General features: G+C 47.9%; 1 protein-coding gene and 1 long non-coding RNA gene across 4 annotated transcripts; one reads left to right on the top strand and one right to left on the bottom strand.

Moving 5' to 3' along the window:
* The first annotated feature begins 101 nt into the window (after window positions 1-101).
* Dnaaf8 (dynein axonemal assembly factor 8) lies at window positions 102-15,023 on the top strand. 3 transcript variants are annotated; one of them, XM_013142264.3, is made up of 9 exons: window positions 102-250; window positions 1,292-1,438; window positions 2,744-3,226; window positions 5,776-5,893; window positions 7,331-7,472; window positions 9,018-9,161; window positions 9,574-9,699; window positions 11,096-11,367; window positions 12,388-15,023. In XM_013142264.3, exons 1-9 carry the CDS (start codon window positions 128-130, stop codon window positions 12,468-12,470), a joined length of 1,638 nt encoding a protein of 545 aa, XP_012997718.1. In that variant the 5' UTR covers window positions 102-127; the 3' UTR covers window positions 12,471-15,023. The 3 variants fall into 3 exon arrangements, with proteins under 3 accessions (XP_012997718.1, XP_063082493.1, XP_063082494.1); XM_063226423.1 differs by having other exon boundaries at window positions 12,676-15,023; XM_063226424.1 differs by lacking the exon at window positions 1,292-1,438 and having other exon boundaries at window positions 117-250; window positions 12,676-15,023.
* On the bottom strand, window positions 244-10,876 carry LOC134470713 (uncharacterized). The gene is made up of 3 exons (XR_010039820.1): window positions 10,768-10,876; window positions 10,522-10,602; window positions 244-897 (listed from the first exon to the last, which is right to left on the bottom strand). It is a non-coding gene; the product is annotated as an uncharacterized LOC134470713 (long non-coding RNA).
* Window positions 15,024-16,814: the final 1,791 nt, after the last annotated feature.

Here is a 16,814-nt window from a genome sequence, read left to right on the forward strand (position 1 = left end):
TGCTATCCTGCAGTGGTTGAAGCTTTGGAAAGGCAGCCTCTCATCTATTGACCTCGGCTGCTGGCCCCATCCACCCACCCTGTGTGCTCTGCAGATCTCAGATGATTGTGCGCAAAGAGAGCATCCCATGAGCCTGGCTCCCATGGCATCCAAAGACAAAAATGCAGCGCCTTCGCTGGACTCCCCCTGGGACGCCATCCTCCAGGCTGCCAAAGACCAGCTGCCATCCTTGGACTCCGAATCCTCCTTGGTGAGCAAGGGCTTTCTTCTAAGTGCTGAGTGCCCTTTCTTCCCATGACGAGCATGAGGCCAGCCAAGGACAGCTTGGAGCACTGTTCTCTGCAGACTTCCTTCCACTCCATGGAGTTTGTTTTCCTATTACTTTCAATCTGCTGGCTTTATAGGTGTTTCCTACTTCCCATTTCCTTCCTTCCTTCTGCATTTGTCAGTAATCTCTGAATACATGTGTTGGTGCTTACATCCACCATCTTAGTGGTGGTTCTGGGCCCCACCTGTTCTTGACAAGGTCAGCAACCGAAGTAGTGACCATTCCAGTGCATTGTGATAAGCTCTTGGAGGTTTTCTGCAGTTGTGGTTTGAGTCATCTGAGGTGGCCCTTGAGGATTCTTGACACCAGTAACTCCTGTGCCTATTCTCAGTGATAACCTCACTCCATGTGACAGTTCAGGGGCTCTCAGCACACACTCTGGCACTGGGCACTTACAGCAAAGGCAAGGGTTTTAAAAGGGGCCATATTGAGGTTTTTCCTGCACATCTGTTGGGAATATGAATGTGACAAGAGCTTCCAGGTATTCAGGGCCAATCTGGGCACAGCAAGGTGAAGCAGTGGGTAAGGCAATCCCAGTGTATAGATCACTTCCACATCTTCTGATGTCCCTGTAAGATGGAGGACAAATGGCTCCCTTTAGAGACAGCACACTAACGCTCCACATCACATCACATCACATCACTAGGTGGTGGCTCAAGGTAGGGAGACCGCTAGACTCTGCTCTCGGTCACCCCAACCCTGCTATCCCCTTAACCCTACTCCAACCCTGAATGCTGTTATTCAGCACCAGATACTAATACATTACCTGCCGTGTATGAGGTCTGGGGTGTGGTGGGCACTTACAAACAAGAAACCCTGATCTCAGTCCTATGGGGTGGTATTGCCAAGCTTGTGTCTGAATCAGTGGCAGGAAGCAGTGGAGGGCAGACATCTCTCTCTGAGTAGCAGGGCTGGGGGGCTCAGATGCTGCTATGTTACCCAAGTTCCATTGTCTGCCCACAGTCGGACTTTGAGGAAGAGGAGCCATTCATCTTCCAACGAAACCAACCTGTCCTGATTCCAGACCTGGCAGAGGAGCTGGCTGAAGACCCTGGTGGTAGTGACAAATCTGAGACCTGGGTCCTTGGAGCCAAAAGGCCTCCGCCTGAGGTCTGTAGGACACAGCCTAAGGGAAGCCATTAAGCCTGGCATCTTGCTGGCAGAAGGGAGTATGTCCACAGCTCTCAGGGCACTGTAAATATCAGTACGGGTCTAGAGTGTCTAAAACCACTGGTCTGCTACACTCGGTCCTTCCTCCTTCAGGACAAACCATAGTATTTAAGTGCCCAACTGTTCAGCAGCTCTTTTCCCTAGGACACCCAGCACACTTGCTTCTGTCTGATTCTGTTCTCTTCTCCCCTTCATCTATTCTTCTCCTTTCCTGTTTTCTACCAAGACACTTTGCACTGTCTGGTCATTGTCACAGCTACCTGTTGTAATATCTCTCCATAGCCTGCCTGGCTTCACATGGAACCTGGAGAATAAGCAGAAGTTCCTAGACATTTGTTCAACTATGAAAGGCTCCAGAGGGGAGAAGGTCCTCCATTAATCCTCCAGCAGACATGCATGCTGCTACCCAAGGCACAATTAGAAAAGGCCACAGCGCAGTCTCTACACCTGCTAGGCGTAGTAATTGCCAACATCAGATCCGGTTTCTCTGTCTCCCCACTTCCCAGGACCCTGGGGAAGAGAAGGAACTCTAGCTAAGCTTAATGATTTAATGCTGAAAATGAATTACTTTTATAAACAGAACCCATTCATCAGCTATCATCCCTGAGCAGCCCCTTATATTTGCCCTTTGATGTGAGCTTTGAGCGGTCGTGGTTAAATGTCTAGGTTTCCAATGAAAACTCTGTAAATGTTCTCACTTCCATAATGGGGTTTGGGAGGTGGGGTGAGTGGTTTCAGGAGTACCTGGCTCTGTGTTGACCCAGCTCAGTTGTGCCCAGCATCATTTACCAGGTGAATGGGGCTCACCATACTAGCTTAACGAAATCACGTAACCCATAGCACCTGCTAGCACAGCCATGCCTAGCAGCAGGTCTGAAGAAGCTCCAAACAAGAAATTTCCAGGGCAGCCAGGACCCTGCATTAGTTAAGGTGACACAGTTTTTATGTGACTGTTTTGAGTCTTTTTCACTCCTAGTTATTTTGGCATTTCTTCTGGGCATTTTTGTTTTGTTTTGTTTTCCAATTTGGGCAGGAGGAAGGGGAATAAGGAGTGACTGCTGATGAATATAGGGTTTCTGCTTGGGGAAGTAGAAGAGTTTTGGAATTCATAGGAATGGCCATGAAACTGTATATTTAAAACGGTTAAAATGAGAAGTAATATGCTGCATACATATTTCACCTAAATAAACAGTTCTGAGCCATGCATTTGTGGATGCTAGCAGAGAACACATGTTATCTCAACAGCCAGTTGTAGAGCCTATGGGACTCACTGCAGAACCTGGGAGTGAACAGAACGCAAGGACAAAGGAGTGGGCCTCTTGGGAAGGAAGGCGACCTGGCCAGACGCTCGAGAACTGTGCTGACACCCACACTCTTCCTTGGACAGCTGAAGAGACCCCTGTCTGGTGGGAAGGTGACCTTGGGAACCTGTCCTTCAACGCCAAAGGATTCCAGAATCCTCCCCCAGATCTGCAGGGAGAAGCTGCTCTTGTCCCTGAAGGAAGGCCAAAGACAGAGTCCCTGGGCGCTGCCAGGCAAGAATGTGCAAATCGCAAAGCCCTCCGCCAAGAGAGGAGGAGGAGGATAGAAAAAGATGTGCTCCAGAAAGTAACCTGGGGTCCCCAGGGTCCAGCCTGCGGTGACCAAGGCCAAGCTGCGGAGTTAGGTCCCAAGTTAGTGGCCCAATTGAAGGAGCCCTGGGAAGGCCAGCCGATACTCTCGCTCGAGGTAGGTGTCTCCACTGCCCAGTCCTCTCTCAGACCTATCCCCTGCAGCATGCAGTGGCTTGGGGGTCCTGGGTCCATCAATGGACTGGCAGCCTGCCTGTCTCAGAGAGTGAGTGATGGGGCCAGGAGCTCACCTTAAAGTGGGTTAATAAAAACACAGAAGAGCAAGCAGATTCTGCCTTCTTTAGAGAGAAAACAAAAAGAATGCTGATCCCAAGGGCGTGTTTCTAAGTACCTACAGCCACGTGTAAAGTATAGTTAGGCACTGTCAGAACAATAATCTCCAAATGGGGAAGCCGTCATTCTTACCCAAAAGAAGCACTTGTTCATATTGGAGTCAGCACATGAATGAGGGAACCAACAGGGTGATAAAGGGATTAGGAAACTAGGTGTAGTCGTATATGCCTGTAATCCCAGCACTTTGCTGAGGCTGAGGAGGGGGATTGTAAATTAGAGCCCAGTTTAGCAATTTTAGTGAAATTTTGTCTCAAAATGAGTAAAAGGGCTGGAGGTAGAGCTCAGTGGAAAGGTTCTGGGTTCAACCCCCAGTACCAAAAAAGGAGGCAGGCTAGGAGAGACATACTTTGTGAAATAAAATGAGAAGGAAATGGGAAGAGATGATTGCAGAATAGGGGGTCAGTGTCCTACAGAATGACACAAAGGTGACCTCTGGTCACTGAACAGAAAAAGAACCCCCACACACAGCACCACACACACACAGTTATAAAGTGGACCCTGGTCAGCTATACAAGCCAGCTCACTCTCCATGTACAGGTGGGCCTCCGGGAAGAGGCTCCAGCATGGCATGCATACACCAGGTAATTTTTCTTTTTGTGTTATTTTTAATTTTTTAAAATTTTGAGACAGGGCCTTGCTGAGTTGATCAGGCTGGGCTTGAACTCGTAATGCTCCTCCCTCAGCCTCCCAGAGTACTGGGATTACCAGTATGTACCCCCATGCCTGATTCAGATAATTTTTCTTCACAACATGGAGAAAACTAGTACCAAGGAACACACAGAATTCTTTTTATCCCTATGTACACGAGCAACCCTTTCCTTTCTGCTCGCCCTGAACAATTTTTCTCATGTATAGGACTGCAAGAAGTGAGGTCATGTATAATAAACACTCACTTTTGCTGCAGGTGTAACTCAGTGTTAGAAAACTTGCCTAGTATACACGGGGCCCTATACAGGGTCCTTCTTGGCCCGGGAAGTTATACTTGTAATCCCCATGGAAATGTACTGGAATTCTAATAAATTAATTCCAGTCTACCACTTTCAGTGCACCCATGGTAAGAATAAAGACCCTAAGACATACTCATGTTACAGGGAGCCAAGGGGTTCTAAGTCCAGCCAGAGTGAAGGTTCACTTGAACAAAAGCGTTGACCCAGGGTCCAACCTGCATTTTATTAATGCATGAAGAAGGGAGTGGCTTGAGGATGAGTGACTGTGAGAAATGTGGGAAATATGTGAGCATTGTGAGTTGGACTAGTTAGGAGGCCTGAAAGCACCTCTGCAGTATGTAGAGAGACCAATCTGTATAACACAGTTGAGGTACCATCCAATGTTTTGGGATATGCTTCAGGTCCGATGTGTAAACTTTTCTGCCCTGGGAAGTCAGAGCCTCTCATCTCAAGTTTGGCTCAATCCCAGTTAACAGCATAGAGCCTCGGCTCTTAATCCCACCTGGCTCAACCATGTTTTTTGGGAGTCATGGGGACTGTCACCTAGCTTCAAGGATTATGCAACAGCACTTCAGCCAGTCCTATTTACATTGCTTAGAGCCAGTGGAAAGGAAAAAGAAAGACCTGGCCAGCTCTGTACACATCACTACATGGAGACAGAGCCATGGTTAGCTAAAATGGAGATACTTGCTCTTTATTCAAAGAGAGTCATCCACAAAGCCCTAGGTCGCATTCCCAGTACCCTGAAAGAAGACATTCTCAGTTAACTCCCCGCCATCACATCCTGTCTTCTCCTGGCCTAGTTTTTCTCTTGGAGCCCTTGGTATGACCACCTGTTTCTTTTTTCTTTTATTGGCACTGGAACTTGAATTCACAACCTTGCACTTGGCAGGCAGGCACTTATGCCACTGAGCTATACCCCTGGCTGCCAACTACTTGTTTTTTAAAAGAGCATTTTTTAAAGTTCCAAACATCTCAAACCTGTATGAACCTAAGCAGTTATAAAACAATGCAGGATTTCCTCCAGTTCAAACATTTTTGTGGCCCAAAACAACAACAAAAATTTACAAATTCTCTGATGAATTTGATCATTATGTGTATCCAAAATGTACCAATAGAATCTGGTTGAAGGAAAAAAGTACTGACATAAAGAAAGCTTGAGAGAAGCCTCAAAACACACAGGTTCTGCCTTGCAGGTGTTTGGCTGTAATCATCATAAGGGAGCATGTGTGCATTTGTGGGCATGCATTTGACCCTCGATTTCAACCCTACCACACCCATGAGGGGCACTCCTTGTCCCAGCAGCTGTGAAAGCTGCCTCTGGGACCCTGGGGCAGCACTGTAATCACCAGCTTCATTGTTTCAGCAACTAGAAGAGTGGGATTTGGATTACATCCTTCAGAGTCTGCCAGCGAGAGAAGACAACCAGGGAAATTGTGCACCCAGAAGCGCGTGGTGGGCAGCTGACCGCTACCAAGGCCAAGGTCTGACTGAATGCTACAGCCCAAGTGAACCCCACAAGAAGTTCCTTCTAGGGCCTCAGTGACACAGGGCTGTGGTCTAGGCACAGTCAGCCCGTGGTCATATTTTCCTCTGTGCTTGCTGGGCCTCTTGCTGCCCTAAGCCTTGTGCTGACTGTCCTTGCAAGACTTCATGCATTCATTCAACATACATATGGTTTCCTGCTGTGTATCAGGTGTGTCTCAGCTTCAGGACCTTTTTATTCTCTCCCCTCCCTTCTTGAGCTTGCCCCCTTTCCTCCCAGGGAAGATTAGTCAGAGGAAGGTCACTCTTAGCTCTTTTGATCCTTCAGTCAGCACTTTTGCACACTTCTGCATCCCCGGCTCACAGAAGGATGTTCACTGTCACTGCACTTGTCACTGACCTAGCTCTGCGCAGTTGTGCAGACAACACAGAAACCCTCTACCACCCTCCCCTCTCAGTAGAGTCCACAATAGCAAGGCGGGGCTACAGCTGAGGAGCAAGGCAGATGCCAAAGTTCCAGCTCCAGTTCCACAGCAAAGGCCCACAGCAACTGTGCTCTTTTTCAGCAGTTTTACTGGTAATTCAGACCCCTTATGCAGGATGTAGAGAAGCAGACCCTCCTGATGCTGAGCAGATATAGGTGTAATAGACACTTTCTGAAGAACAGTGTGGCAGAATCTAGTGTTTATTTATTTGACACATGGTCTTGCTATGTAGTTCAGGCTGGCCTTGAACTTGCAACATCTACTTGAATGCTAGGTTCATACGTATGTGCCATCATGCCTAACACAAGGCCCTATTGTTAAGGCAAATAACCCTTAAATCAGGCTGTTCTGTTTTGTATCACTTCCTGTTTGTTTTGGTTTTCTTTTTGAGACAATGTAGCCCAGATAAGCCTTGAACTCACAGTAACACTCCTGCCTGTTATCTGAATACTAGGATCACAGGTGTGGGGTATCACACCCAGCTCAAACTACTGCATTTTGAAAACTCTCTCCTAACCATATACCTTAGTGGGTAAGAGTGTGTATCAAAGGATGTTGGCTACAGTGTTCTTTAAAATTAAGAAAACTTGGAGGCTGGGCATGGTGGTGCATGCCTATAATCCCAGTTCTTGGAGCATGAGGCAGGAGGATCACCAGGAGCTGAGGTCAGCCTAAAGTACACAGTGAGTTCAAGATCAGTTTGAACTACATAGCAAAACCCTGTTTCAAAACAGGCCCTCTTACTTCATGAAGTTCACACACACAACCTCTATTCATAAGGACTGCTACCCTACTCAGCCAGAGGAGCCTTATAAAAGGCTGGGGTGGGACAGATATGGTTAAGCCTGAGGTGCACACACTAGGAGACTCAAATATCCTAGGGCTCAAGCTGCTGTAAATCAAAGGGGGCCAAGTCCCCACTAAGCGGTGTCCTCTCCTCTGCTGTCCCAGACCGCACTGTGCCACAATCCCAGGACAGGCTTCTGGAGCAGCTGGTCCTCCTGTGTGCCACACAGCATGGAGCCCCCACCTCTGCCCAGAAGGTGCCTGCCCACATGCCCAAAGACACCAAAAAACAGGAGGCTGGAAGCAGGTGAGTTGGCACCAGCCATGGCCTGTTGTCTCCCGACTGGCCCGCATCAGGCAGCACATTAGGCCTTCTGTGTATGAGGCACTTGATAAACTGGATCAGGCCGGCAGCACTAGAATCTGAGGCTTGGAGGAGTTGCTTTTTCTGTTCTACACATGGCAGAGCTGAGTTGAGCCCCTGAAGTACCTGCCCCAAACCTACAGGACCTCCTCCTGTTGTCCACTTAGTTCCCCTAAAAGTAGTGCCTTCTGCTCGCACCATGCTAATGGTTCTAGCTGTGGGCTTGTGTCCCCCAACCAGGCCCAGCTTTTTCCTCGAGATTTGCCCACCTCTGTGTTCCTGTGCTATTGGCAGCCACCTGTGGTTCCACATGGAAAAGTTGAAGTAGAGATAGAGCCTCGCTGTACCTGTCCCCTCCCACACTGGTGGTTCCACCCTTTTAGGTACCTCGGGAGTCAGTGCATTAGCTTCTCTCCTCACCCAACTGTTTTCCCATTGGTGTGCCCAGTGAGCAAAAGTATCTAATAGAGATGGCCACATGTGTACTACCCAGTGTGGCAGCCACAAGCCACATGTGGCAGCTGAAATGTGGCAGGTATGATTGAGGAACTGAAATTTTTATTTTGTTGTATTTGTTTGAATTAACTTACAAATTCACTTATTTTTGTAGTAGTGGGGTTGAGCCATAGCATTGCACTGAGCTACATCCCTAGCACTTTCTTATTTATTTTGAGACAGGATCTTACAGAGTTGCTAAATTGGCCAAGGTAAATTCAAATTTGCATTCCTTCAGCTTCAGCCTCATAAAGTTCTGGGATCAGAGGCATGTGTCACTATGCCTGACTTAGTTTACATATATATTTAAACAGCCACTTGTGGTAAGTGGCCACCATATTGTACAGCACAGACAGACAGCATTTCAGGTATCACACAAGTTCTATTGGATAACACTGGCCTGTGTTGAGAATGGCTCTGGGGAATAAAAAGCAAACAGGGCCCAGTGTGGTGGTGCACACTGTAATCTCAGCTACTCAGGAGGCTAAGATGAGAGGCCAGCCTGGGCAATTTAGCAAGACCCTGTCTCAAATTAAGACATAGAAAGAATGGGATTGGAGCAGGACCTGGGGGTGCACATCTGTAATCCCAGCATTTGGGAGGCTGAGGCAAGAGAATCACCTTGAGTTTTGAGGCCAGCCTGAGCTACATAGTGAGTTCAAGGCTAGTCTAAACTATGTAGTGAGATTCCATCTTAAAACACACACACACATACACACACACACACACACACACACACACACACACACAATAAGTAAAAGGGATGGGTGGGGCATGGGATTGTAGCTCAGTGGTAGAGCATTTACATCCACTGGGTCATGTGTTCAGTTCCCAATATCACAAAACAAACAAACACCCAGATGGGTTTAAAGTACCTATCCATATATGGCAGGTACCCATGCAGGGCCATCATGAGCACTGTGATTGGATAAGCCCAGTAGGTCCTTGTTGTCACAAAGAAAGGAATGGGACACCTTGATTTTCTTATCTCAGATGTACTTCTATGAAGCTGGGCTTTCAGGCTGTGCCAGGCCAGAAGCTTGCTGGGGGCATGAGGCCAAGGACAGAGCCTCCTACCATATTCATTGACCTGCGACAGACAGAGCCACTGGAACCACAAGACCAGTCTCCAGAAAGGTACAGGGCAGTGCCCTCCCTGCAGCAGGCTCTCTGCTAGGCAGAGTCACCACTAGCTCCACAAGGCCTAGACTAGGGAGAAGCAGGAACTTGGAAAGACTCAGAATATCGATTATTTGACAAGTGCATTTAATTAGGAGCTGGGGCTGGCCAGTCCCACTTGGTTACCTGAAGAGAGGGAGGGAAAGGAACAGAGGCCAAACTTCATCTAGGCTGGAGTCCATCACTTGTACCCTTCCTCCACTACTTGGCAGGAAGTCCAGTGGTCCAGTGATTTCAGCTGTTACACTTTGGCTGGTTGCCACACCAGGCCTTCAATCCCCAGAGAGACCTGAGTACTACAGGTTGGTGGAGATCAGGCCTGGTAGAGTACATGGGGATACATGCAGAGAACCCGTTTTTTGTTTCACAGCCTCAGCCACAGCTCCTCTGACAGTGGGGAGGAGGAGGCGGAGGAGGAGGAGAAAGAGAACACAGAAGCTCTAGGAGACCAGCAAGGCCCTGCACGGCAGGCATCTCTTTTCTCCTCGGGCCTACGGTAAGCACAAGGGGTCTCCAGCTGCCTTCACCCCCCTGGTATCCTGGCCATCTGGGCTCTCAACCCTGTCCTGCACCTTAAGGACCTGCCCGTGAGAGTGGACCGGAGTCTAGAACCCATGTGAGCCCCACTAGGCCCAGCCTCTATCCCAGGCCTGCCATGCCTTAGCCATCATTGAGGATACCCCAGCTCCTCTAGAGGATAGATTAATATATTCTATTTCTACAAACCAGCTCCCCACTTGCTCTTGCTTCCTGCCACAGGTAGCAATGGAAGTGAAGAGGAAGTGTAGGGATAGAATGAAGTAGGCTTGTTAGCTAGGAATGAAAGGCTTGAGCGAATTAAAGTGTCAAATTCAGAGAGGTGAGGGGGCCCCCCCTGTAGCCTAGGGGTGAATGAGATTCACCCACTGTGGGAGTGGTTTGCGCTGGGAACGTCTGGCCTCAGGTAACTCCACAAACTGCATGATTAGGCATCTCAGGAAAAAAAAAAGCAGGAAGAAAATGGGTGAAGCATTGAACGGGTCCCTTGCTGGAAGCCAGTGACATGGTTCACAGGGCAGGCACTACAACCTCCAACCGTGCATGATGAGACCCAGGGACACACTTGGAACTCACTCTGGTTTTTCCGTTTCAGTCTGGCCCTGGAAGTGTCCCTCTTTCCCTCAGTAGTGCAGCTGGCCGAGGCCATGCTTCCTTGGCAAGGGTCAGGGTGTGGGCGAAGGTCAGAGAACTCCTGCTGGCCTCACTCTGAGACCCCTGAACTGAGCACCTCCTTCCCAGTCTTCCCAGTGCTGATGAGTCAGACCATCAGCACACATACCTGCTCTGCTCTTCAGCAAATGGCTCCATGTCACAAGCCTCGCTGTCTTCATCTGGGACTTCCGTTCCCACTCAAAGGATTCTGGAGTTGGCACATAGAAAGTACTGTCAGTGGCCATGATTTTGTTTCCCAGGCTTTGAGACATTAAGTGTTCTTTCCCTATGCTGTTTGGGAAAGAAGCTGTGCTCCTCCAGATATCTCTTCCTGTAACAACGTTCCTGCTCTGCGTGTTCTATCTAGATTTACCTCTCAATTAGGTTTAACCAGCTAAAACCGAAACTTGGAGGGAACTCAGTGCAGATGGTGTTTTTCTAGTTGCCTTTCCCGCTTGGTGGAAGCCTCTGGGACTTCTGTGAGGGAAGGAATACTCTACCTCTGTGTGGCATCTCTGTGATACTGCCCCCCAGTGGGGAGGAGATGCTACACACCCATCAGTCACTGCGGCCTAACTGAACCCCTGCAGTGGTCAGAGATCACTGAAACCACCAGCTCCAATCCTGGCTTCGCCGCTAGGTTAGGAGACTGGGCCTCCTTCCATGTGGTATTGGCTGAGGTCGGTTTTTCTGTGTTCCAGGGATTGCACTGGGAAGAGTCAACTTCTCCAGCAACTGAGGGCATTTCGGAAGGGCACAGCTCTATCCCAGCTGCCTACAAGCAAGGGTAGCTGTGGCCAGAGAGCTCAGGTCACTGAAAATGCGACTAGATCCAGGAGTGAGAGGAAGGAACATACAAAACCCTGGGCAGAGGGGCAGAGTGCCCAGACCGGACTCCCAAGAGGGCACCCTGGGGCTAGCATCAGTCAAGGAGACCCTGGTGCCTCCTCTGGGCCAGCTATAGGCTCCTCAGGTAAGGAGATCTGGGGTATAAGTTGGGGCGCTCACCCCATCTCCCTGGAGAGTAGGCAGGAGGATCACAGGATCGAGCACAGCCTAGATAACTTAGTGGGACACTGTTTCAAAATGAAAATAGTAAGGGGCTGGGAATGTAGCTCAGTATAAACACCCTAGGTATTAACTCCCCAGTACCACAAAGAGAGAGAGAAAGAAAGAAAGAAAAAATTGATTGGCTATTGCATTGTCATGCATCCACACAAAAGATACAAACACAAATTTGTACATAAAACATGGCAATAAGCCAGGCATGGGAGTATACATCTGTAATCCCAGGACTGTGGGAGGCTGAGGCAGGAGAATTGCAAGTTCAAGCCCAGTTTAGGCAACTTGGTGAATTGAGACTTTGTCTCTAAAAACAAAACAAACAAAATATCATGACAAGAACTCTGGGAAACAAAGCGACCCAATCCTCTGAAGAGCTGGAAGGAAACATGGAGCCACAATGTCATTTGTTCACTGGTAGGACAGTGAGACACCTTCCTCTTTTTCCACTTCTGCATATTTTTTCTTCAATATTATTTCCATCATAGGTATGTGGGGGGGGGGGAGTGTATGCTACTAGACTTGATCTTAGCCAAAAGGCTGAGAAGCGATATGTGTATGGTACTGAAGACCAAACCTAGGAACTTTGCACTCATCTGCTCCTTAGCTCACTTTAAATTTTTTTATTTTGAGACAGAGTCTTGCTAAGTCAGCCTGGCTGGACTTGGACTTGTGATCCTTCTGCCTCAGCATCTCAGAAGTGCTGGGATTACAGGTCTGTGCCACCAGCCAAAAGTCCAAGGCTGAAAGAGATGTCAGCCTGATTTTCTAGGTTCCCAGAGATTTGCTGTTTGTGTATTAAATTAACACACACATAGCCCCACACACATGCACTTCTGTATATGTGCTGCCCAAGTGAGCACAGCACACATGCACTTTTGAAAAAGAAGTAACAACTGAAATTTGCTTTTGTTTTTTTCCTTTACCTAAGATATAGGTACACACAATTTCTGGGGGCCTGCCAGTCTGAAGGCTAGATGCTCTAACACTGAAAACCGTCTCAATACTAGATGAAGGCACCCACCCTCACCAGGAGCAGTGAAAGCTGAGAACCGGCCTGGACAGGAGATGCCTGTTCTCTCTCCACCGTTACTCTGCAAGCTTCACCCCCCCTCACCCCCGCCCCCCCCCCCCACACACAGAGTTTAACAGTACTTTTGTGACTGCCTTCTGAGTCCTGCTAAGCAGAACCTTTGATCTCTTGCTAACTTGTCTCCAGAATGCTGGCCCAGTCTGCCCCATGGAACAGCAGAAAAATCACTTTCATCTGATGCCTTCATGCCACAGGCACAGGAAGCAATGCAGGGTTTGGCTACCACGGTGCTGAGGGGCCCAGGATCCCTTTGTAACAAGTCCTGACCAGGCAGAAGACACTGGCCAGCCTGAGCCAGCGGCAGCATCACACAAATACCATCCACAGGGCCCCATACTCCTATACTTCAGACCCCTCACTTCCAGCCAAAAGGGGCATCGCTACTGCCTTCCACAAAGGCCACACATGGCTCCTCTGGCCCTACAAAAGCTGCTCCTGCAGGCCTAGCCAGGCCACCTCTCCTTGTCCTCCACCTTACTGCAGCTGTCAAAAGCAAAGATGATGATTCCCCCGCCCCATCTTCATTTTCATTTTCTCCTGTCTTCAGGCCTTTTCCCAGCAAGAAGTTCATTTAGAATGTTTCACAGTCATAAACAAACTTTGTTCCAAGTTCAGCTCTGCCTGTAAACTACTGTCTGTCAAGGCAAGTTGGAGGGAAGAGGTGATGAGAGTTCAGACCTGGGTTCAAAGCCAGCTGGGCAGTGTTTATTGCTGTCCTTGCCAGGGCTCCCCACTCAGAACAGGAGTCATGGAAACTGTCTCACAGCACAGGCACCCAGAGTCTGAACCCTTTCATCCAGATCATCAGAGGTGATGGTCGTCAGAGCAGCAGCAGCAGCAGCCATGCCCAAAACAGCCCCTGCAGTAGGCGGACAGGAGGGCTCTGTAGGAGATGCCCACTGAGGTGAGGACAGCTCTGTGGCCAGCATCCTGCAGAATCCCAGAGACAGGATCGACACAAGCCCAGGCCTTGGTGAGACAGGAGAGAAGGGCTTGATGCTTTCTAAACACCTTGCAGCCAGCCTAGCTGCATCGGGCCTTTCAGTTAAACTATGTCCCCACCCCAGCTCCCCTTTTCATTGAGTCGGCCCTTCAGAATGCCAAGAAGGGTGTTGCTTAGTGAGCCTCAATGCCACGTTTGTAGAATGGGGGTAGGGATGGAATTCAAGCAGGGGCCTGCTGTTAAACTGGGAGGGAGAAGATGATAAAAAAGAAGAATGCTATGCACATGCACCAGCTCCTCCAGAGGAATGTGATTATTATGTACTGCAGACACATACTAATACATTTTAAAATTTAAATGATAAACTTTAATATTCTGTAAAAAAGAATCAAGTTTAATAATTTCTCAAAAAGAGATTTATGACCCAGCAACGCCACTCATAGGTGAGCAGCTGGCTCCTAAAAGAGGCCCAGTGCCAGCTACTCACACTCTAAAACTCATGTATAACTTTCTTTCCCCCTTGTTACTGGGGATTGAACCAAGGGCCTCATGCTTGCTAGGCAAGTGCTCTACCCTCAGCTATACCTCAGCCCTTTTTATTCTTACGGTACTGGGGACAGAACTCAGGACCTTCACGTTGAGCTGAATCCCCAGTCCTTTTTATTTTGAGATAGGATCTTGCTAAATTGGCCAGGTGTGGTCTGGGGATGTAGCTCAGTGGATGAGTGCTTGCCTAGCACACACAAGGCCCTGAGTTCAATCTCCAATACCACCTAAGCACAAACAAAAAAGAAACGTCTGGGCTGGGGATTTAGCTCAAGGGTGTAAGCCCTTGCCTGGCAAGTATGAGGCTGTGAGTTCGATCCCTGGTACCAAATAAGTAAATAAATTGGACAGGCATGGTGGTGCATCGTGGTACATGCCTGTAACCCCAGCAGTTAGGAGGCTGAGGCAGGAGGATCACTGTGAGCCCGAAGTCAGCATGGGCTATGTAGGCAAGTTCAAGCCCAGCTTGCACTACATGGTGATACTGTGTCTCAACCCCCACCCCAATAGCTAAATTACCCAGGCTACAGTAGAATTTCAATCTGTTTAGCTTCCCCACAGTGCTGGGAATATAGGTGTGCGCTCCACACCAGCTTATTTTTATTTTTTATCTACATTCTCAGTCTCACCAAATTGCTAAATTGCCCAGGTTAGATTAAACTCGCAGCCAGGTGTGGTGGTGCACATCACAATCCCAGCATTCAGGAGGCTGAAGCAGAACGTCATGGTTTATGTCAGTGGCCCCCAAACCTCATGCAATTATGCATTTGTGATTGGTTCATTGTCTAGCGCTTGGATTGGTGGTGTGCGTACTATACCCGCCTAGGGGTGGAGTTGGGATATGATGTAATGGTGGGAAGAAGCTGTGTCTTGCTGTCCTGTGGGTTTTCACCTTGCAGCTTGCAGCTGCCATGAACTGTGGCCCAACCATGCCACCCTGTCTTGGAACCAACTGAACTGTAAAAAATAAACTTTTCTTCCTTCAGTTTGGGTGTTGGGTATTTTGTCCCAGCAAGGAGTAAAAAAGTAACTAAAACACAGAAGGATTATTGCAAATTTGAGACCAGCCTGGGCTACAAAATGAGCTCAAGGTCAGTCTGAACTGCATAGTGAGACAGTTTCAAAAGGACAAAAAAAGAAAAAGAAAAAAGATTCAAACTTGCAAATTCCCCTGCCTGAATAGCTGGGATTACAGGTGTGACTATCACATCGACTTGCTAATATTTCTCTTGACTGTGAACAGTGTATGTATGGTCTGTAAATGTTGATGTGCATATGTTTTGATAAAGTTTAACTTTTATAATTCACTTGTGTATATTTTATGGTAGTTAATGATAAAACAGATGGTTACCTAGATATATTTTATGCCTTCACGACATAGCTTTTTCTTAGTTTTTTTTAAAAATAATTCTAGACTGCAGTTCACTAGTTTTTTTCAAAACATTGTAAAACAAAAAACCCCTCCACGTTAAGTGCTACCTTTAGACAAACCCTGGGTTTTATTTTGGTGATGCAGATTATAGGACCTTTAGAACTGGCGCCTATGGAGTTGTCAGCAGCAAGTCCCAGCAGATTAGGCAGGGTCAGGTGGCCTCGGATTTGGAAAGGCTGGCCCTGTTTGCAGAGGTATGGGGACAATCTGACAGCTTTCAGCTCAAGGGAGGAAAGGATGGTTTTGTATTTATTTTTATCTTTTGCTGTTATTAGTCTCCACTAATAGTGTTTATGACTTTCAGTAGGTGCTGGACAAAGTGTGTTATTAAAGAAATTTGGGTGCTGAGAATTTTAACCCTTTTGTCACTGTATTTTTCCTGATGGATCAGAAAGTCAAATTATTATAAGGGATGAAGTGGTCACAATTGTAACTATTTTGAGCTGAGTGGAGACACTGTTAGGGGCCTTTTTGCATTTGCTGATTATCAGAAGTAGAGTGACTTTGAGCTCAGAGCTGAGACCCAAACTGGGCAATGAGACCTAGATGGGCTTTGGTATTAGGCTTACGTGTTGGTCCGAGGCCTGTTACTGAGAACTTTAGATTCCAGAAGAAATAAACTGCAGAAGATGGTTATAAACATTAATCAAAGAGAATTATTTAAGAATAATTATTAGTAGCCACTTTTATGGACAGTCAGGAAGGCTGACTTGTCTTTTAGTAGCCTGAGACAGGAGTCAATCTTAGTTTATTATTTGCCAGGACCCAATGTAGGCTGTGTATAACCCAAGAACGCTTTTTTACCTGATATTTGACCTGTAGTTTGACTTATTTTTTCCCTTAACAGACCAAATCTTTATTCTCCAGGGCCCTGGTTGTGGAGAAGCAAGATTTGGTCTGTTAAGGGGAAAATCACAAGCCTGGGAGAGGCTGCCAAGTTATGTGGCTACCTTAGGAGTCTAGGAGAACGAGATGCTAATGCTTCAGACTTGCCTTCAGGCCCAAGGCCTAGCAGCAGGGCAGAATAGCCCTGTAGCCTCTCCACAAGGATTTACTGAGTGCCCACTGTATACCAAGCACAGTACTGGGCGTCTAATACAGCCCATCCTGATTCCCACCTTCAAACACACTGCAGGACCAAGTTCTGGGAGGGCAGAGACTGGTGCCTTTCCTGCCATCTCCCAGCTCCTAACATGGGTCGCATGCAGAGCAGGGGCTCGGAATAGCACTAACAGGACTCCGCAGGCAGGCGGCATGCACAGCAACTAGGAGAACATTCAGTACAGGCTTTGCCTTTCACAAGTTACCTCATTTGGGGATGATTAAATTTCTTGTGCTTCGAGT

This window comes from Cavia porcellus, unplaced genomic scaffold (genome assembly GCF_034190915.1).
Source record: "Cavia porcellus strain 051 isolate PalLab524CR breed Dunkin Hartley unplaced genomic scaffold, mCavPor4.1 scaffold_16, whole genome shotgun sequence".
NCBI classification, from domain to species: domain Eukaryota; kingdom Metazoa; phylum Chordata; class Mammalia; order Rodentia; family Caviidae; genus Cavia; species Cavia porcellus.